The sequence below is a fragment of the Ctenocephalides felis genome, unplaced genomic scaffold (assembly GCF_003426905.1).
Source record: "Ctenocephalides felis isolate EL2017-DRISC unplaced genomic scaffold, ASM342690v1 CF-g0.4_SCAFFOLD_00845, whole genome shotgun sequence".
NCBI classification, from domain to species: Eukaryota; Metazoa; Arthropoda; class Insecta; order Siphonaptera; family Pulicidae; genus Ctenocephalides; species Ctenocephalides felis.
In genome coordinates, this window is record NW_020536999.1 from 34,646,145 (window position 1) to 34,670,670 (window position 24,526).

A 24,526-nucleotide genomic window follows, 5' to 3' on the forward strand; every position below is an offset into this window, starting at 1 on the left:
AAATATGAAATAAAGGTTAAAATGTTATTTCACTGTTTTAAATTTAAAAACAATATGAGCTGTCAAAGAACCGAGTCTTCAAAAATAAATAAATGTGCTGATAGCGTTGCACGGAAATAACACCGCGATGAAATAGTATGCGAATCGTTCAAAAGCACTGCGTGAAATTGCAATGCAAATTCAAAAAGCACAAAAGCTCAAAAGCTTCCAAAAAAGCTCTCTGCGAACGCACACACACACTAATAAATGAAAGCAGACATGGGAAACATAAAGCGACAAACGAAACACAGGCACATCAAAGGAATAACAAATATTACAAGTGTGTTTCGAGTTTTGGGGTATGATGTGTTAAGGTTGCACTTACCATGACATAGTGCCTTTGCATTTCCGTCTTCTCCTGCACGAGCTTCTCGCATTCCATTTTCAGGCTGGTTGCAAAATAATATCAAGTCGGTTGCAGAATTCCAACATGCGATGTTCGAGTGTCGTAATGTGTTCGTGGTTGGTTCAGTGTGTTTTTGTTTCATCCAGAAAAACACAACGGAGATGATGGTGGAGAGATGAAAGAGAAAACAAAGCAAAAGCCCATATGAAGCCACAATACACAAATGTTAATATAATAATTAATGATGAATGAGCAATTTATACAAAAATAAATAAAAATGTAATTAGTTGGAAATAGATTCTTGCATGTTTTTTTTAAAATATCTATCACATTTAAATTTCCTAAAATATGTTCAAAAATGATGTTGGAAAACAACAATAATAATATTTTCAATATTTAGTACTCCAAGAATTCGCACATGTATTAAAATAAAATTTGATTCTTATGAGAGAATATCTGGCGAATTTGTTTTAAAAATATACCACAAAAATCAATTACTGTTTGTTATGTTTAAGTTAATTTAATAAATAATAAATATCTGAAAATGTAATTATTTACAAATTACATGCAAGAATCTAATTTTATTTATGATATTTTAGATAAATTATATTATTGTTATTAAAGCAAATTTCCTATGTCATCGAAAAATAATTGAGTAGCCAAACAATAGCATATTATTCAAAGCACTCATTAATATTCATAAAAATTCAATAATGTCAGTGCTCAAATAATGAATAGTTGCATTAGTACCACATAGCATGCAATGTATATTCAAGATAAATCCAAGTTATTTCATTGATCTGTAAATAATCGATGTCATCCAATCACGACCCGGTTCCAATATTCAAAAGCAAATAAAATAATTGTTTTCACGAGATAATAACGTACAATGTTTCAATTTAAACATACTGATTACTATTCAGTCGACATTTACACAACAGTTGAGTGACTTCATACGAATGTGATATACTGTAAATGTTCGGCGGTGTATGTATCTATAAATACATTGAGTAAATATAAATGAGCACGACAACAATAAGTTAAACATTATGGGCGTTGTTATCGATATTTTACGTCACAACAAGACTAATGGCTTCGGATTATAAATATTTGATAAGAAGCGGGTCTCTCAGCACGCCGTACAATTTTCCCTGGAATAAATGTCAAAACGGGAATTATACGATGTAGAAAAGCGTTAATTATGTTCTTATTAGTAAAATATTCATGAAACAATCATGTTATTAAATATCATTATGTCATCGTACACCTTGTTCAGAATATATACCGCCTATGTGATGTAGATTATATATAATACTTCTAACGGGTAGAAATAAACATGTAATAGTTGGGGTGTAATTTGGGATAGGTAGTATAAACAAAATGAAAAATTAACAAGCATATACTCATCAGAACTTGATATTGACTGAAAATTTGTAAATCAATCATTTTTGTTTTATGAATATCTAGACAGCACTGCCTTACTTGCAAAAGCGGTCATTATACTGCATGAACTCATAAGGAAATCTTTTATTTTTAAAAATTTAAATTGCTTTAACACTTCAATCAAATAAATAATTACTCCTAATAAACCGATACATAATTTTCTTTTAAAAATCATGTGCTGTATAGCATCCTTACAATCGGAGCCCGTCATCAATTTCTTTTAAATACTGCAAGTGAGCTTTGGTAAAAAGCTTTTCTAAAGTACTAAGTTAAGGAAATATACCGCAAGTATCGTTCTGTTTCATTATTACGAGTACTATATCCAAATCCTTAGCTAGTTTGACTTTATAATTGATTTTCTGGTGTAAAATTACATCAATTTCTTCATGATATATATGAACCTAACAAGATTTCGAACGGAAGCTTACAACTGAAAACCGTCAGTTCTATAGGAGTCTTGACAAGAGCATAACCCAATGCAAATTTGCTCTTCAAAACAAAGGACGACGCTTATTGGATGATGTTTTCCCACAAACGCGGTTTTGTAATTAAAACATATCCAAAATTGATCAAGCCGATGAACCATTTCAGCGGCACGGTGGGGAGATTAATAAACCACCAGTGTATATGGAATCATATTGGGATAGACGCCGGTGTAAATTATAAATTTCAGAGAATAAAATTATAAAGCTATTACATTGATTTTGAGGAGTCTAACGAGTTACAGGAACTAAAATCTTGTAAAACATTTTAAAACATATGTATCATATAAAAAAACTACATTAAGATTTATTTAATTTGGATTCGCTGTTTTTCATCATATTAAATAATTGAAATATTTCGTATGATCAAATCTAGCTTCGGGCAGAAAACTTTAAAACATACATATATATATATATATATAATATATATATATATATATATATTTATATATATATATGTGTGTGTGTGTGTATGTGTGTGTACACCGATGAAAAATTAATTTCATTATTACTTGTAAAAATTATTTCTGTATTTAAAATATCGATTTCATTAATATATAATGACTAAATTCATTTTCCAGTGCACAAATTAACAAAAAAATGCTTTTTTTAAAACGAAAATGTGAAACAAATAAAAATTATAAATTCATCCATTTATAGTAGTTGCCAACAAGCGTAGGGAATTGGATTTCATTTCATATAAAATGCTTACAGTAGAATATAAAACAATGCAAATAGAGATAACTATAGCACGTTTTTCAAACTTGTTTGTCGAAAAAACATTCAAAGCTCTAGCTCTCAGTTTATTTGAGCATATGAGCCAAATATAACTGATCGGTAGGTAGACTCCTGACCGGGCATTGAAATATGCACACAATTGTGAAATCCGCGTGAAATGATGATCGAATCGGATATGATGGAGTGTGTGGCGGAATTTGGTCCCTCGATGTTCATACCGCAATGTTTGTTGAAACGCTGAAGAGTTCGTTATGCTATTAATTGGCACCGCAGATTTAAATTGACTACTGATCAATATATGATGAAATAAACGTTGAAAGAAAAACCCTCTGAAATGTCGATTGTAAATATATTGTGTTCTCTTATTTGCTTCTACTATACACTGACCAAGTATTTGAATCTGTTATTACAAGCGACATTTCGCCACCGAATATCGAATTAAGTTAAAATAACTGTAATTTTACACAGCAAATAAGGAGCAAACTTTCCGCAAACATTTCCGCTTCTCGAACGTTTTCATTAGCGCCGAATTTAATTAGAAACTCGCGACTGCCAAAATATGTTTTGACGTGCCAATGCAGCCGTGAATATAATACACGCATTTCTCCTCCCGACATGACGCATCCGAGCGCGGTTCGGGGGCTCCCTCGAGGCCGTGCATAAGGGAATTAGTGCAGGATTAAACGGCCGATGCTCGAAAGAGATTACATTTCATAATGCATATACGATGTCTGTTATTGCATACAATACAAGGTACAGGGTTATATGATGTAGAGACACAATGATGGCTGATATAGACGTCGAAACAAAGAAAGGGCACTAGCAAATATTGTGCAAAATTTGGAATAGGAATCGTTCTAGTATTACGTAAGCAGATTTATTACAATTATTTACCCCCATCCCCCTCATAATATAGCAAAAGTAAGCAAAGCTCTTATTAATTTAGCAATTAATGTGAAAAAATAAAAATACTACCGATGACGTAATCATCATCCAGACTCCCCTGCCCCCCATGTCAACCCAAAATAAGCAAATCAACAACCCCCCGCCCCCTATAGTGCTTACGTAATACTTGAACGGTCCCATAGTAATATTATATGATGTAGTAAAGTTTCAAAAATTCAACATTAAGAATTGCAATTGATAAATTCTAAGTGTTGCTAATTAGAAATTTAAAGACAAATGCTGTTAATAAAACCATGTGTGAAAATTAAAAACAAAAATCAAGTATTTTTTACATAAACATTTAATTACAAAAATCAAATTATTCTTGGTACATGCTCCTTGTCATAATAAACCATACGCTGCGTTTTGGATATTTTGCTTTTAGAATTGTTAATATACAAAATTAAGGAAAAATTTTAACTAACAAGGAAACTGAAACTTTGCATGGTGGATTACATATGAAAGAGTTAAAAATGATCGGGTTCAAATCCCGTCAGCGTATATTATTTTTTTTTAAATTTATTTTGTTGTTGTTTGAATAATTGAATATTGCAAAAATATTTGAGTTGACAAGATTTAAACCTGATCCTTTTTAATTTCTAATTATAACTATAATATAACTATAAATCCGGGCACAAAATGTATGAGCAAAAGCCTAAACTGATAGATCTATCTAGACATATTGATTCGTTTAATAAAACATTTATCATTTTTTGTAAATAAACCATTTCTCATAGGCCTATAATATTTCAAGCTCTTCGGTTTGACTGTAAGTTCTGTTACCGCACAAGCTTTAGTTTCTCTTACATTCTTATAGTTTCATTAATTTAGATATAATTTTGACAATTTCCATAATATCATACAAACAACGATTAAAACAGTAAAAGGTAAACTTTCCATCAGCAAATAAATTTTATGTAATTTCGCGAAAATCATCAATTTGGTCAACTTCCACGGTTGCTCTGAACGTTCTATAGGAGTGGTAAATTTGAACATTATCAATATTTGATTTAATATATTGCAGATTTATTAACATAGAAGTAGCTGCTTGCGTTCATGATGACATCAATGCAAATATATTGAAACACAGGCACAAACACGCACTATGCATTTTATATACGTCATTCGAATTACATCAAATATTTGGAGAAATAAGATAAATAGTAAAATGGTGAAGTTATCTTTTGTACCAATGATTAGGTAGAACTGGTTTAGACAAAAATGCGAAAAGTCTTCATTAAAGAAATAAAAAAGAGAGGGTGTTAGAAATGAAATTGTGCATTGATTTTGGACTTGTCGCTGTAGCTCGAATGAAGTGGGCACATTATAAAGCTTTAGCCAGCCTGTTTAAAATTTACGTATCTATTAAAAACATTGGCCTTCCCTGTTATGAGATATACAAACGACACGAAGCAAACCGTATAATTTACAAACATACACTACCTCTTTTCATATTATGCATCGTATTGCAATTTCAACAGTAGCTCATATGTACACATGACGCAGAGCCATTCGCTCAGTAGCAAACATGTACGTACTTTGTACATTCGTTTTTTCGAAATGTTTTGTTCCAATTACCTTCATCATAAAGCCGAGTATATGCAACCGACGCAATGGATGTTCTGCCTTTTGAATGTGTATTTTGATACAACAATGTATCATGTGCCAACAAGAGATGGGCATTTTTTGTTTTACAATTAGTCTCGGAAAAAATTTAAACCGAAAATACTTATGTGATTTTCAGGTAAAATGTCCGTAAAAAGCTCGTGTAGTTCATGTCTCTTTGGAAAAATGTTTTCAATATTATTTTTCAGTGCAAACATCAGAATTGGTTTTTGTTTTCGATTCTAGCTTAAAATCACGGTGTTGATTATTAATTTCGTTCAGCAAAAATATATAATTTTAATTTTCACCATAACAGTAGACATGTTCTAAATAACAGTAATTACATACTATTACAGTGAAGCTCTTGAAAAATAGAGACAATCTGTATAAAAAAAATATTTGCATATTATAAAACACAGACGTGGAAAAAAGGGGATACGAGCACGAGCCGGGGGCGAATAAAATTACAAAAACATCGCCACACCGGCCTCATCTCACGCAAAGCGCCAGGAAAAAACATGAAATTCAAATCTAATAGACTTTTTGTTTGCATTCACATGCACAAAAAATTTATGCTGGAAAAGACCTGAGGCTTTCCAACACTTTTGTAAAAAATATAGTGAAGCAAAACATCATGCGTGCTGAAGTAAAGCTTAGTAATCAAACTAATTAATATTAAAACTAAAATAATAATTGTAAAAAGATCCAAGATTATTACAAAAATAATATAAATAAATACAACGAAGCTGGTAAAGAAGTTCACTGACACTGAGAAAAGGGCATTAAAATAGAACAGAATTTTAATTCGTTAATTTACCAAACATCAACATCAAAACAAAAAAATGAACCCGAAAAAAATGGGCCGTAAGAAAAATTTGTTTGACTAATTAATCATTAGTTTATTTTTTACTATGTACTATCATTCTCACACATGTAAATTAATACCCCGTATTTTGTGACAATTTACATGTCATACTCAAATGCTAATAATAATACTGTTTTGCAAGTAGACTGTGCGGTCGTTGGCATGCAAAGCCAATTAACAGATAGTTACGATCTTTGCTACCAATACTATTAATTATAAGCAAAAAAGATAGAGCAAATTATATCACCATTTTTTATATATTTTATGTCGGCATATGATTGAGGTTTGAATGATGTAAAACGATTTATTACAGCAACGAGCTAAATGGAAGGCAGAAGTAAAAGACCAGGTTCTAGTTAAGGTAATGGTCAAGATAAAGATATTTACCTTCACTATGAAATTGTGAAAAATAATAATTTGTTATGGCATTATTCAAACAGTCATGTTCAATTATCTAAATTAAATGTGCTAAAATACATGGCAAATATTTTGTTTATTTAATTTTGTTAAGTGCGTCATATCAGAGTATATTATGTATACAAAGACAATATCATTCATAATAACGTACACAGCCATAAGGCTAATATATGTTAAATAATAACTAATCCATTAATTACACAAATGAAAATACAAATTCATAATGAAAACAAAAAGTTATACACGATGATTTTATGCATGTACGAATTCTGTTATAAACCAAACGCGGGCGGCTAGCGAATTGGCAACATTTTTTGCAGTTTATTTAATTTCACACGGATGACGGAATAGCCAAAGCTCGCTAAAAATAATTGGATAAAATTTAATAATTAAAATGCGACTGCTAAATTATTTTTATTAAAATATGCATACATTATTTACACGTTTAAATTCATATCAGTTCACAAGCTTTTGTTCGTATGTGTGCTACGATTGAGTTGCATATCACTGAAATTAATTAATTAAAAAGCCGGAAATAAATAACATATATAATGGGATGAACATAGCAATTTATCATATAATGCATCAATGAAAAAAATAATAAAAGCGCAGAACATCCCACGATGCTGGCAACAAAATCAAAATTGAATGACGTTTCCTAAGCTAACCGTATAAACATCAATTATGATGATTGCGTAGCCACGCAATTTTCTGTATAACTATAATTATGTACTTTTGCAGAAAAACGCACATTTTTTATTTGTGTTCTTTATGCCGTTATCAAAGTGCATATGCAAATGCGATTTCACATGGTTTATAAACCTCTACAAATATATTAATTCAAAATTATTAAAGGGAGCATCCACGGCTAAGTCAATGAAAACGTAATTATCTCTCTTATGCGATTAAATTTCATAATCACTTTCATTTATAAAATTATCATCCTCTGAGATCAGAAACCTATCAAACAAAATCCCAAACGCTCAATTTCAAATAGATTATGGTCTTACCATAACATAATGCCTTTGGATTTCAATTTTTTCGCTGGCTAGTTTTTCGCAATCCAATTTTAAACTGAAAATTTCAAAATGATAATTACATTATTTAAATCCTTCAACATGACGAACTCAAATTGGATGACTGTCCCTGAGAACATTTTCACATTTGATGAAAATAAATTATTAACTGTTAGAGAAAATGATGACCAATTCAATTGCTCATATATAACAGCAATGACATCTCATGACTGTCTCGTCTGTGCAACAAAGCGAATCATTTATGACATTATATGATTACAAATCTTAATGGTCAAAATAAATTATTTCACCCATACCTCATATTTCATCGCGCTTTATTAAAAAAACGCAACACTAGTTCCAAATCCTCAGTGAAATTAGTTCTTAGTACAAAACGAGGAAGTTAATAAAAAAATGTTACAAAAACTACGCAAATCGAGGTATGGGTCTTTTAGAAAACAAAAATCCCTGATGTGAAATATTATCAATGAATTTGCAGATTTCACAATGATGATAACCAATTTAAAATCAAATCAAGCTCATAGTACAACATCTGGCAAATAATTGTATTACGTTATAAGATAAAACTGATATCTTGAACAAAATTTGAGAAATGATTTGATTACAGATAAGTATCGGCATGTTTCACAAACGCAATCATGTACTATGTTTATTTTTAATTCTGAATAAGTGATACAGTTTATCTGATATTAAAATAATAAGTATGATAAAAAGTTTGAAGATAATTGTACATGATAAAAAACATGTTACTGTTATTAGTAGAAGCAATCATAAAATTCCCATCTAGATTTAGATAAAATTATGAGAATTTAGAATTGATGATATCAAGAACATATTGACATAAAAATAAGAAGTTTTGTAATTTGCCGATAAACATTCAGAAGTTGTATGCTGAAACTAGTAAAATTTATATAATTAGAATAATTAATAAAAATCTCTGATACGTTACTCACTTATGATATTGGGCTTGTAAAAAATTAAATTCCTCTTTGATACGATCACATGATTCGCCAACTGTAAATTTGAACGGCTGTCCAGGTTGTGGTGGACCCTGAAAAAAAATAAGAAATATTTTAGAATCTCTTTTTGACTCTTACTTTTCCAAAAAGACTTAAAAGAACACATTTACTTGGAATATCTATTTATTATTCTTTCCTTCATATAATGAAATATTTGTTGATATGACAATTTATTGCGACATGAGTAGTTGTGTATCGCAACAAGACATCGATTGATATTTAATAATTAGTCCAACAAATTCGCAATACATACATTAATATACAAAATATAATTTATCGCTTAATTAGCGATGAGAAGATACTGCTAACTAAAATTAATGTCTTTATCGTTAGCAGCAAAGGTTATCGTTCATTTTTTATTTTCAATTTTATAGAGTCAAAACCTTACAGTCTGAGCGATTTTATTTGGCTTTTGACATACATGTAATTAAGAATTATTGAAATTTTATTGCTGATATGATATCTGGATATAAATTTAATTTGTACATTGATCTCTGAATCAATATATAATATTTTTGGATTTTTAGTAGCATTAAACGATACTATTAAGAATCAGAACCGTTAAACCATTTAATCAAAATTAGACATATTTGTAATTAGGGGGCGTCCATTAATCACGTGATTGATTTTTTAAAGATTTTTGGTAATTTTATTCAAAATTGACCCCTTCCCCGACCAAACAAGAAAAAAAATTATATTTTTTATTTTTTTGAAAATGTTTAGATTTTTTTTAAATCAGGTAAAAAATAAATACACGTGATATTTCTTGATTTTTTGTCAAACCCGCCCCAACACATTCTGCAAACCATTATTTTATACTTCAATTTTTGAATAATTAGTAAAAAAAAGAATTTTAAAAAAGTTTGATAAATAATGAAAAAATATATTCAAAAAAGTATAGTAACATAGACCACGTTGATGAAATTGTACTTGAACTTGGTTACATGAAAATATTATAAAAACTGTAACACTGTTACGAATATGCAAATAATTGTTCTACGTGTTTCGTACGTGCGTTATAACATAGAAACTTCATGTTAGGTTTGTTTTTATATTTAATAAGTGATTCTTCATTCAACATCATGTTGGCAGCCAACGTGTTAATGTTCCCAACAATTTTATGCAAAAGCAAATGACACATCCGTTGTCTGATATCTTAACGTTGCGCACGGTCAATGCACTTTCTCCGTCTGCTCGAGCTTTTTGAGAAAACGTTACAACAATCAAAAACAGGGGTGTCGAACTAATTTGAAAAATCAATTTTTAGATAATAAAGCTCTTTTTAGGTCTGCGCGAGCTTTTTGGGGAAAAAATCAGAAACAAAGTGTTAAAATTAAGATGAAACATTATATATACTTCTAACAAATATCATCGAATTTTTTTTTGTTATAAAAAATAAAGCAAATTTTGGACGAGAACAACCAGAAGTGACCGGTAAATATAATTCAGACCTAGCTTTGTATTAGAAGTGGAGATTATTAATATATTAGAGGTGCACCATCAGAAGAGCTTAATCAAAAAACACCAAATCGTGTAGTACCTCGTAGAATACAAATTGTATTGCCTTATTGAAAACTTCTTTTCATCTCTTGTCAACATTTAGAAAGTATTTAGAATACAATTAAATTAGAATTTCTTATTTAACCATAAGAAATAATTTATTATAAAATATCCATTACCGAGGACCTGTTCTTCGCCACACATGATTGTACAATCTTATATCGCCAGCGAAGTGAAAACATAAGATTTATCACATATCGTGTGAACAAGATTTTAGCGTTCATCATACCCTGATAGACGTCTATGAAAAGACATTGAAGATAGTAATTAATTCTATAGACAGTTCGGAACGGCGCAATTGTATACAAGATGCAAGACACGTACATGAGAAATTGTCTATAGATTATTATATGGCTTGTAATGGCATACGTCCGGATTATCAATTGAGCTTAATAGTGCTGGGAAATTGACTTTCGATATTGAAATGGATAAATGAGCATTTGAAATAAAAATAAAGTAAACTGAATAATTGATATATTTTTTTCAGAATATGTTAGTTATGTAACGAATAAACGATTTCCAGACTCGTATAGCAGCGTCATTTCTGCGGAAGACGCCCTCGTAGAGAAAAACTCAAGAACGATTACTGTTACTACAAAGTTTTTTAAGAATAAAATCATGCACGATATCTTCAATATCTCTTTTGATGTGTATATCATTAACAAAAGCAGTTTTTAACACCATCCGAAAATTCACAATAATCTTTACTAAACAACTCTCCAACAAAATTAAGGAATTGTCAATCCCATAGTTTGACTATGCTTATTGGATCAATTTCTAAACTCTTTTCTCCTAAGTTTCATTTTAGTTTAATTTAGTTTCAAAACTTAGAATTTTTCTGTGTATTACTTTGAGATCAATAATTTTCCACTACAATTTCCACTCAAACAATAAAATTGATCAAAACATACAAGTGTCTTTCAATTTGAAATAATTATTTTCTTTAACTACATAAGTGATTGTGATTCTCACAATAACGACAATATTATAAAAAATGATGTTTTAACCTTGATGAGAAGTATCGATATAAATATCATATAAAAACCAAAAACACAATCGAGTCATCAAGTACACTTATCAACCACTTGAGACACGTATTACCTATGAGATAATTTATCTAAAAGTTTGGAATTATTAATAGGTTTGTTCTCAAACTTATTTTGTAAAATCTTATTGATTAAGTATTATTAGTAAGTACTTATTATTATTTCCGCTGCATATAATAGAGATTTTTTATGTAAAAATAATTCCATGTACATTGATTTTTATTTTGTTGCACTAAATCATATAATATATAGTCTTCAAAAAACAGTGAGGATAAAATGGAAATAAGTAGTTCCGAAAATTTAGACAAAAATTACATAAATCAAACATAAAAATTGTAATGAATTACATATAAAATTAAATTCATTCTGCTCATCATATAATTAATATAATTTGCCCCAAAGAAATTAATCCTCTATGAAAATTTAGTACAGCCCATTGAAGCAATATTTCTAAATGAAAACTATATTTACTTTCGGAGTGACGGTAATTATACTTTAATTTGTAATGAAATATATTTATTATAACATATTATTCATTAAATATCGAAAATGTTTAAATCGCTGTAAACAATTGAGAAACTGGAAGTCAAACAACACATTGTAGACACAGTGAGACGGATAAAGTAAACAAAGTTTTCCGTTTCGACATCTGAGTCGTATTTACAGTACGCTATCTATATAAATTCTTATTATATATATATATATATATATATATATATATATATATACAAATATATATTCAGTTTACATTGTAGCAGCCAAACCTATGCCAATAAATGCAAATGGATGAAAATATTGGTTCAAGTGTTATTTCGTCGATGTGAGTATAAAAATTTTGCTTCCACAACTAATTCAATTAATATAGAGAAACTAAATAATATAATCAATAAACATTTTATTTAAATTAAGAAGTAAATTAATCAATCTTAGACAATCTTATTCTTCATTTTATCATAAAACCATTATATCCATTTTCCATTATAATGATTGAAAATCTTTAGAAATTCAAATTTATTAGAAGTATTATATTTTATAATTAATTATAATAATACCTCAAAAATGATCATATGACTGCTTCTACATATGATAAACAATATATGAAAATTATATCCCTCAGATTCAAATTTCAATCTTTAATAAAGGCCACAGCAAAGCGTGGCCGGGCATGGTAGTAATACCTAAAAATATAATTCTTCTAGTGCATTTAATTTTTTTTTGCTATTATAAATATTATCAGAATATATTATAGTGATTGAATATATATATATTCTTTACATTTCTTGTAAATACTCAAAAATTGTAATTGAAAATTTTTGTTCGGCAACTTTTATAGATTAATTTTTTTGTAAATGTTTCTCACCAGATATCAACTATACTAGTAGAGAACCAATAATTATTTATTTACCAATTAGTATATTTTTTGTGAGTAATTAGTTTTTTTTTTGAGTATTCTGAAAAATCGTGGACTATTGCTAAAGGAGTGTTTAGAAAATTGGATTACTTAGTAAAAAAATTTTTTAATTGAGTATATTTTGTTTTAGTAAGTTTGAGAGCCAAGAATCTCAAGTATTCTGAACTGTGTGCGGTGGTATTTGTGTTGTGCAAACAAAACGTGTATTAGCACAATCACTATAAATATAAACTCTGTGTCAATATTATACTAAACTGTATTCTTTATTGAAAACACTCAACGATTGCGTACAAGCAGCGTCGACATCTTTACAACTATATAATATTTCAATAATAACGAATGAAGTAAAAGACAAATATGCTATTCGATTCATCTAAGAATTATGAAAGGAACGAGCATTGTTCACGGAAGTATTGAAAAACTATTTTAAAAAGAAAGTAAATAGACATTTAAAATCTTGTGGTTTGTAGCTGAGAAGATAAAGTAGATAGTAATACGAATTGAACTTTTTATACTAACTATACAAATTGAAATTCGCTTTTAAGATATAATTTTGAAACCAGTTAAGTTCTAGTTTTATACAAAATTTCTTGTAATTTTTTACAATAATATAATTAAAAAAACACCCTAAAGTTTTTTTTAATAATGAACTATGTGAAAAAAAATCTGTTCACATACACATACACACCCACATACTTTATCCAAATTTGGACTCATTCGATTCAGAATGGCTTGAAACGTCGAGAAAACATAAAATTAGCGAATCGAATTTTTTTATGAAAACAAACTTCTCCTTCGGGAAGTTAATTAAGATGCTCACACAAAATTGCTAAGCGAGTGGTGATACTCTAAATAACTTAATGTGATTAATAGTAATGTTGTTCATGTGACTGATTTTGGATTTGAAAAATATTAGAATTAAAAAAAGACAGACGATGAATATAAATATAAATATAAGACTTAAGTTATCAAGCACTTCCAACCTAAGATTTTAGTATCTCAGCAATCATACGTTATTTACATTTGAATTACAAACATAAAATCTATTGGGATTTGTTTAAAGAGCAATAACAAATATCGCTAGGACCGTGGATTTATGTGTTTGATTAACGTGTCCGGTAAGATTACCTCTTGTTCAAATATACATACAAGAAACGAGTACATTAACACACAGTCTGCAAATTGTGACACGAATCGTTTGAGATTTCCTCTATTTAAATATGATAACATTCTTGTTTAGTAATCTAAATATATACATGAAAACTTGTTATCACACGTAGTGTTAATATATTTTATGTTCATTTAATCTGGCAATGAGAATCAACATCGTTTATATGTATTATCGACAGCAATTAGGAAAAATTTATCAGAGGAGCGGTTTTTGTTACAAAACAATGACGTTTTTATTTTAATCGAACAGTGCTAATCAGTGTGAATTTTTTCCATTGCATTTTGTATTTGTAGCACTATCGCTTTTAATTATTACTTACATTTTTTTTACCAAGTTCATTGCTCTCCATATGTGACAGAAATAGCCAAAAAATCTGACAAAAAACATAACTCGTGTGACAAACGGGTGCGGGCATGTGTTTTGTTAATTACCGACCGGCGAATGAATGACAATGACGAAGCAAGTGTGAAAATGTATATTATTATCGCCATGGAATTTTAGTAAAAATAAACATCTTTTGCCAACTCGCCTTCATGTCTTTTATCATGCAAGCATTTTATTCGCGAACATGACAAGGTGTCACATTATAAAACATCGACAAAAAATAGAAGAATGTGTCAGAGAATGTTGGTCTAATTTATATAAAAAAGTGTTTCAATATATATGTAAATTTACGTCGGTGATAATTTTAGTCTTTTCTATTCCTACACGTCGTGTAAACGAATGAAGAAGTAAAATGTACACACAATGTTCTTGTTTATTACTGTGCAAACAACAAACAAACCAACGAATGCAAGATATTTAGAAGTACTTAGGTGGAAAGGGCGGAAAAATCAGACAATTCCGGATAGTCTTCTATGGTAATCATGCAAATCTATAAAAATTGATCAATTAGAATAATTATTATCAATCCGATACTATAATAAATATGCATAAACAAAATTATGGGCCTGGATAAAAAATATTTGTTAAAATTCATGTTGCATTTAATGGAATAAGTTGATAATAAATGGTATATATTGAGCATTAGTAAATTATTATTATCGATATAAATCAAATTAAGGCTGTGAAGAAATTTAAAATAACATAAAAAGCAGTTTCGGAATAAATTCATGTCTATCATCACTAATATTTAATTGGCCTCCACTATATACTAATGATGTTGCTTATGCACCCTAGAAGAACAAGAAAAAGCATGATTTTTTTCATACTTTCCAAAAATATTGATTTTGAACTCAATTGAATGCACTGAACATTAAATAAATACACGAAAGTTAATACAAGTCAATCGATTCCATTGCTTTCATAAAACTTTAGTAAAGTAGTGTTTGATACTACTTTGCCATAATTTACCATAATTTCGCCTTTATTAATTAACCATAATTATATGCCTTTATTAAATCCTTTTAATAAAGGCATAAGCATTTTTACCATATTTCTTTTTAGAAATCATACAATTTTACAAAAATTCAAGCTCTATACTAAAGAGCTTGTTCCTATAGAGTCTATAGGAACAAGCACCTTCTGTTTATCTGTGCTAAAAAATTGATCTTTAACTAATTTAACAAAATATATAAAAAATTATAATTGAATGCTTGAACGTTAATACTCAATACTAATAATCAATCGATGCATTAGCATTCATTAAATTTTATTATAAGGAAAATTATATGAACACAAGACAAAATTTAAGAAATTTCAAGAAGTCTGTCGAATTTAGGAAAGTGGACTATTAAAGACTAACAGAATATCTTAACTCAAAAATTACACCCCAGTAACTCATAAGTACTGGGTAATAACCTAGTCGTGTTCTAATTGTTGATTGTAGAGTAAAATATTATACTGAAAAAATCAGTTGCATCGCTTACTTATTGGTGACCAAAATTACTGACAGTACAAAAAAGTAAATATTGCCCTAGATTAGCAAAACGTTCTATTTTTCGCACCAACTCTCGCGCTAATGGTCGAATAATTCGTTCCCGGCCGCGGTCTTGTCGGTTGTGTTGTGCAAGTTGTTGGCAATAAGCAACGAGTACACAGGGATAGAACACGGACCCGCCAACTTGTACACGGTTATATCCAAACATGGTCAAACATGGTCGTTAACACAAAAGTCGTTAAACAACTATACATACAACAGATCCTGGTGGTAAAGAGGTGAGGAGGTGAGGAGGTGAGGCGGTGCAATGAACCGCCACTAATACTAGTTTTAGTAATTATTAGAACATAATTTATCGCCCGAGATCGATGTGTAAATGGTCAGTAATTGAAACACCGGATACATAAACTTAACATCGAATTGCTAAAGCCATTATATTGTTCAACTCGTTTGCTCTTTGTGTCAGTCACTGATCATTATGTTATGAAGGTGTTGATGAAATTAATTCTGTTCACGATGAAATCAAATCAAAATTGGTTTCAATTACTAAAAATTGTAATAATTGTAATAATAATTTGGGTCGTCATCTATAAAAAACAGATGTGGTTTGCAGGCATTCATCACAAAAGCAAAATTTTGGGCCAGTCACATCTAGAAACTGCTAAAGCCTTCTTATAGACATTTGTTAAATTAACAAAATTACTGCTTTCATATAATAATATGATTGTAATTCAGATGAAATACAAATCGGATACTCCGTTCTCTCAAAAACTGAATTACCGTCTTGATACTTTTTGCCCCGTATCTTCAAAACAGCTGGACCTGTCATCACCAAAAACTAATCTACATGCCTACCCATCAATATGAATCGAATGTTCTTAGAATCATTCAAATCGGTTGATTCGTGCGCCCAAAATCGTGGACGAAGCATTGTATCCTAGCATACACACACACACACACATACATCCATTTTTTCTAAGGTATACCAAAATATTCAGAAACCTCTGAAACATAAAAATATATAAAAAATTTTACTTTCGATTTTTTTGCGATTACTATAACTTATCCTACGGGAAGTTAATAAAAAAATGGTTTATCGAGCTAGCCGAGACACATGGTCCTACTACTGATTCGACTTACACCTCGGCCAGCTTTATATCAAGTAGTGTAACCAATTTTCATTTAAGATTATGGTCTCAAATGTAATACAAAATGAAAAGCTTTCAGATTAATCCTACTAAAACAAATTAAAAATAGTAATTAAGTATAGTATCACATTTAGAAACTACTGTTGTCTTCTAATGGCCATCTGTTAAATCACCAAAACAATTCCAGTCTTTGTATAAAAATTCAGATAAAATAAGAATATGATTTACGTTAAAATATCATCACAATTAGCAAATAAGAGACTAATTTGTTGGCCTCTAAGGGAAATTATATTAAAACCAAAATAAAAAAAACATTGGGGAGTCGCCTTCTAAATATGGTAAGGCTTTTAAAAATGTATGGACTTTGAGTAAGTAAGTGATCAGTAATTAAAAATATATAATTAATAATATTCTCAAAATTATCGCAAATATAATTGTTTTCTTTAAGCTCTCTTTTCTTTTAGGACCAACCGCAATTAACATAACATGTGAATACAAATACCAAATCCTAAATACCAATAGTGATTTCCTTAACTAATATCAAGTGTCATTATTTCATGCTGAGATATTTCATTATTAAATACCACAAGTCCATACTAATGCTGATACTTAATTATATCAAATTATCAGTCATTATTCATTTCCATTAATTAACTTTGTCGTTATCTTCCAATTGTGCAACACTAAATTAATGAACTGCGCTGCTGCTGGCTGATGCAGTAATCCGAGTTGCCACATCGCATCGCAAGTAATGGCTGAATGATCAATCACATTTCGTATTAGAATTGAATACCAGCAAAAAGAGATAATTATAAATAAACGTCAGGTTTAGAGAGAGATCTTGAGTAGATTTTACTGCTATCTAAAAACATATAGAAGCTTTTTCTTACAAAGCAGAAAAATATGCCCACTTGTAATCTCACCATGAATCTGAAGTAGATCAAACAAGAAAAATGCATTTTTTGTCAAATGTCTGCAAAGTAATTTCTAACACCTGCTGCTGGTTTCTTTGAAATCTTAATTGAATAATACATCTTACGTTATCCAATTAATACTCAACATCATTTACAAACACTAAGAATTATCAAATTGAAATTTTACAATTTTCTTTTAGTTTCCACCAGCCTGGTGTCTATTTTATTTGACTGAGCAATGTATTAGTATTATGCAGTATCGTGTCATTTCGTAAGTGTTAATTAAATAACACCGTACGAGCAGAGTGTATTAAAAGTCAATCAAAATACTTTGGGTTCATCTTTTCGTCAGCGAAGAGAATTGTAGCCTGAGAGCTTAATGAGAAAAGTATTGTGTAATTATATACGTGAAGAATAAATGATACGTAAGATGAAATTAAGATGTAGAAGCGAGAGCTGAGAAAGCTATTATTTATATTGCCATTATAGTATATCATAATATATAAATATTGAAACTTGTAAAATGCTTCTATTATTAATCTAAGCCTAAATATCTACAGATACAATATAATGCATATCAATAAATTAAATAGGCGTAATAATACCCGGAACAATATGATTCATTAAACGTATTATATTTTATAGCAACCAACATATAATTAATATCGTTAAAGAGCCCCATCGATCATCAAAACCCCAAAAAGCAATTATCAAAGCTGATAAACATCGATGCACTTTAACAATAATCGCGGCGTACGCCCCCTCGGACCAATAATAATTTATGAATGAAAGTTTCATGTTTACAATTTCATACCCGATGGGATAATGTAAATAACAAACAATGCTCGCAAACATACCGCAAGCGATAAATATCCCCGACGCATATAAATAAGGGTAGGAATCCATGATCCCTACAAAATATGGAAAATAAATTTCAATAAAAGTCTTGCAATCGGGGCAAATCTCTGCTGTCAATGGTATAAGGAAGAATATAAATAAGAAGAAAAATATCACTATTAAATAATACAGCTAACGTTCCATAATAGACAAAATAGAACTATTGACTTTTTTAGCGCCTACATATATTTATAGAGTTAACTTGTACATTTTAAGTCAATATCCTTACTACACATGGATAGTTGTAAAAGTATCATAGAAATAAAAATGAGTCTTTCACTTTTTTACTAGAATCCAAAAATGTTTTCCACCAACGTCATACAATTTTCAAAATTTTGTATAAAAAATTACAACAAAAGTAAAATTGAATTGAACGAGTAGTTAAAAATTTACTATCGCGCTTAAATTATGCTACAAATTACATATTCATACATAGTATTCTAAAATCCAATATACCGAACTCTAAAGCTTTTGGTACTAATTGTTTAATATAAAAAAGGACCTCAGGATTCCAACAATCAGCTAACTACATTCCCCAGTAAGAAATTTTTGCTAAGAATTTATTTATTCAGGGCATTAGGACTATCTTTTTGAACTATTCGTCAGTGATTTAAATTTTTCATAAGTGGATTGAGGTAGTTACTTGTATTTCAGTGACGCTCTATTCTCCATTATTTCAGGACAACTATTAACAACCTCTAAAAGTCAGTGAATAATATAGTTGATTTTAATATTTTACATGCTTGAAGTGCCACTTTTTGAAAAATAATTTATTATTACCAATGATCATGTGTACATGCCCGCTGCACATTTACATTTTATTTGCAACATTTAATACCGACATGCTCGCTCATACGAACGCGCCGTGGCGAACTATTAATTATAATTATTCAACAACGTAATTAATATAGTTGTTCCGCTATCCATTATGAATTTCCAACCGCGAGCTCTATAATTTTGCTGCGTTTACCAGGTAAGTAATTGTGAAAATGGATTCAACGTTAATTTATATTCTTAGAGTTATTATCTTTGCATTGTGATGCTGATGATACTGAAATCTCGGATTAATTAAACTTAGAAATGGCTGAGAATTTCTCTTTAGTCATGTCTAATATTAAAGTCTGTCAGGCAAAAAATAACGATGCTTGTATAATTAGATGTAACGTCTATTTGTTATTCATTATACAAACATAAAATGGCAAATGATTGATTACTTAAATCTAATGATGTAAACAAATTTAACTCAAATGCATAAAAAACACAGAGAGCGTACTAAATTTTCAAAGCCCGCCAAACCCAAAAAAACTAGACGAGTAGAACAAGGTCACACAAGTATATAATAAACTATTTGTATTATATAAAAAACATGCTAACAAATAATTCAATTATTATATAAATTGATATAAAATTTGATAAAAATCTGGATTAAAACGATCCTGTTTGTATAAAGTATTATATATACATCTGTACGTACCTGTGTTTTTTTAGCGTATTTAAATAACAAAGAAAACATAACATACGCCCATAAAAACGTCATAATTTTTATGATTGATTCTTGAACAATGATCCGACAATACAATAGCGATAGCCCAATTCATTATGTATTCAACGTGATAAAAGAGAGAGAACGCTTCGACAATAAAAATATTACTATGTATTTGTTGTAATATTCAATTCAATGTCAATTAATGTTGACTGCCGTAAAATGATTTTGCTTATCTGACAGATTTTTTTTATTCATTATTTGTTGAGTGTTTTGTACAACTATAAAGTATCCACTTAAGTATTATCAGCTGTACACAGTAATTTCGAGAATGTTTTATTCGTATACTATTAAATCGTAAATTGTTACAACAAGAATATATGTTTAGTATAAATATATCCCTGTCGCTATCAAGGCGCGCGATGGAAAACCAATGTACCAATTACATACGAACGAGTTGCCTGAGGCAATAAACAATATGACAAGACATGTTCCACGCAAATATGTCAGATTATATTCTAAAGACCATTAGTTTATTTTATGTTATGCTACATATTGCATAGTTGAAACATAAATATGGTAATTACCATTTGACATGTATATAATCAATAGCTAATTAAAATGTACAAGATTTATTTATTTATTGCAGAAATATGTACATATTTTAATTCAAGTCTTTTTTATGACAACTCACGTAATAGATGATTACAACGCAAACATATCAATTCTTGATCCATTTGACACGCATAAACCACATATATCGTGCTGGTAATAGACTTTGGGAGTTCCGTCATTGTCTCTATGGATAATTAGCCGAGCAGTTTGTCCGCCTGCGGTGCCGAGTGCCGTCTCGGTTGAGACAAAGGCAAAGCTCGCCCAACGGCTACCGGTTATGCCGTCGCGTCGCGTCGTTTGCCTTTATGTATTATACTATATTACACAAAGAGCGTAATAGGTAGTCGTAGGGCATAGGGCAGACAAATTTAGACAGAAGTAATATGAAGAATTCCAAAATATTTTAATCGCATTACTGCATAAAGGAGCATTAACAGAAGAAATATTTAATCTAAAATTTAAAAAAGTCTCCAATACGTGTCTATAAGTCTATAAATTAAAAACATTGCCGTAGCAATTTATCTTGCAGCATAATCTGCTTCAACCTTCAATATATTTGGCCCAGCGAGGTCCTCCAAGTTTTTCAATCCATCCAAAAATTACGTTTTTCCGAGAGCTGCAAAGTACCTAGCCCGAAATTTTGGTGTGGGGCTACGTACTTTTTGCATGCATATTACATGAATTTATGTGATGAGTCTGATTTTTAGTAAAACAATGTTCAGAATAGAGTTAATTGGCGAACTCATATAAAAAAGAGACAACAGCTTGAGATAAAAACCAAAAAGCTTTACTGGTTACTAGGGACTAAATCCAAACTAAGTTCATACAATAAGCTACTTTTATATAAATCTTTATTCAAACCAATTTGGTGTTATGGTATACAAATGTGGGGCAGTGCTCATAAGACTAATATAGAAATTATACAGAAATTTCAAAACAAATTTTTGAAAATTGCCTTAGGAGCTCCAAAATATGTTCCCAACTGGTTGATTCATGCCGACACGAATACATCTACCATAAATGAAATAATAACAAAAACAGCTCACAAGTATAGAAACAAGCTAATCAGTCACCCAAATTCATTAGCAAACTCATTGATAACAGGGAACTATCCAAGAAGATTGAAAAGAAAAGCACCACTAGATTTAAGCAATCAACACTCCTGACAAAAATGGAAATAACTTAATCATTATTTATAAGCAATTATTCAATAACTAAATAGTTAAAATTATATAATTATCAATAAAATATTGTGAATTTTATATCGAATGGAAAAACAACTACTGAATTGTTTTTTCCAACATGCCCTTGTAGTATACAATGTCCATTTTCGGCCGACTATTGTAAATTCATCAAATTTTTTGAATGTCCTTTACTGGACAGTTGTAAATAAAAGAGATAATAAAAAAATATGTTGTGTTATTAAAAATATAAATATTAATTAATAAAATTGTACTGACATTCTTGTCAAAAACCGTTAATTACCCACTTATTTCATTTAGATACTTTTATATTTTTCTCTTTTCTTAACTATTATATTTTTATTTTTATTTTACTCATCACATTTTTCCTGTTTGTGGTTTTATATTATAGTTCTAGTGGATTCTCCATTGAGCGAATTAATTAACATCCGATCATTATGTTCCACCTTACTTCTCATGTATTGTTAACAATTTCTGCTTATTGTTTTCATAGGCAGATTACAGAACAATTACACTAGTGTAAGAAACAATGCCATTGAATTAAAGAAATCAAACATTCAGCAGCATGAATGAACTATTTATTGTCAACAGTATCAAATAATGCAAAAAAAAACTTTTTATTCACAGTATTTGGTAAGTATTAGAAACAAAATTGTGTATTGTGTATTGTGCATTTTGTGTCCATAACCTCGGACTAGGAGGTTTTGCAGACCGATACATGGAAACAGTGCGAGAGCAAGGCGAGAACGATTACTAATTAAATTATGTACAAAACAACTGCACAAACTGCAGTCGTCAGCCGCAAAGCGAAACTCAAAGCTACCGAGTCGGCCAGCACGGAAGTGATTCTGTTCTGGATCTACCAACTTGTACACTGGTAATTGAATAAGCGGAATGGACGGAAAGTTAGTTGGTCAGTTTTCCAAGTGATGAAATTGTTTCCCTTATGATTTGAAATAAACGATTTAATTGGAAAGGAAATGTAACAATGAAAACACGAGTGGATTATCTTAAAATTTGTTAACTATTTAATTGTAGAGTCGGTCCAGAGACGAGAGGATCCAGTTGCCTAGAAACACACAAAAAATTTAATAATTTTTGCTTGATTTGCAAAAGCTATAGTCGAAATTTCATACAAAGAAATAAATGGCCATCTAGACTTAAAAAACGTAATAAAGAAGTTCCGCAATAATCACCAAAGGCGTAGTAAAATTGACAAGGTGATTATAAATAGTAGTAAAAAAGTTAAAACATAAAACTAAATGTTTTGAGAAATTGTGCATATTCGTGTATTTTATCCATACAGAACTTCTATAGTGGTATCTAAAGAATATATCACTAATATATAAGTATCTAAACGTGATACCACTGGTTCAGTAATTTTACCTCATGATATTCTACTAGCCAATATTAATTCCCAAAACCTAAACTTTACACCGCCAGTATCAAGGCATTTTTATTTGCGTTTATATACGTAATTTGTATTACTTTATTACCCCATATAATGTACAACAAACACTCGTAGTAGAGAAAGGTGGGTAAATTTATTTATTCCCCGGGCGTATATAGCATGTGTAACTGTAATTTTTTCGACGTCTCTGGTGGCGGTTTACAGCGCGGACCGCCGCCTCGCCGAAGAGTAATAGTTATGCATTTCGTAGTCGGATGTGATTGTTTTATGTAATTTTTGTTTTGTATTTTGCATTGTGTATTGTGTGTTGTATGTTTCGTTCTCTTGCGAGGAGGTCTAGTTGCACTTATTCCATTTAATGGTCTCGCGTTTGCGAATCGTTTAGCGCAACGCGTTGTGTATAATAAAAGAGAAAACAAACGATGCACAATGGTCACCTGAACTATTGGATAAAGAATGAAATTGTTTATAGAATCTTAGATATTGAATGGAGTAACTACAAAGAAGAGGCAAGGTCTATAGTGAGTGGTTACAATTTAATTTGAACAAAATCTAAAACTTGATCAATTCCTATTTATATTAAAGCTGCTTGCTTCTCAAAATCTTCGATAACTATTCATTGCCAACTTTTTTTCACTATATTACCTCAATGCAATGAACATTCCAAAGCATAGTTATGAAAGCAAATTTCATACACCTCCACATTATGCGCTTCAGTAAACTTGCAACGATGCATGAATTGTTAATAAAAAAATGTGAAAAGTCGTACGTCACGGCGGATGTAAATCTTTGTATTAATAAGGTAAAAATAAAGCACAGATCAAGGTTAAAAAGTGTTAGCTGAGATTCTAGA

At 30.0% G+C, this 24,526-nt stretch overlaps 1 protein-coding gene across 1 annotated transcript in view; it reads right to left on the reverse strand.

Annotated features, from left to right (window-relative positions):
- LOC113363883 (protein groucho-like) overlaps nt 1-24,526 on the reverse strand; it is a 246,613-nt gene that overhangs the window by 190,621 nt on the left and 31,466 nt on the right. Inside the window, 2 exon segments of the mRNA XM_026606368.1 lie at nt 365-428; nt 8,871-8,968. Coding sequence (XP_026462153.1) covers nt 365-428; nt 8,871-8,968 — 162 coding nt within the window.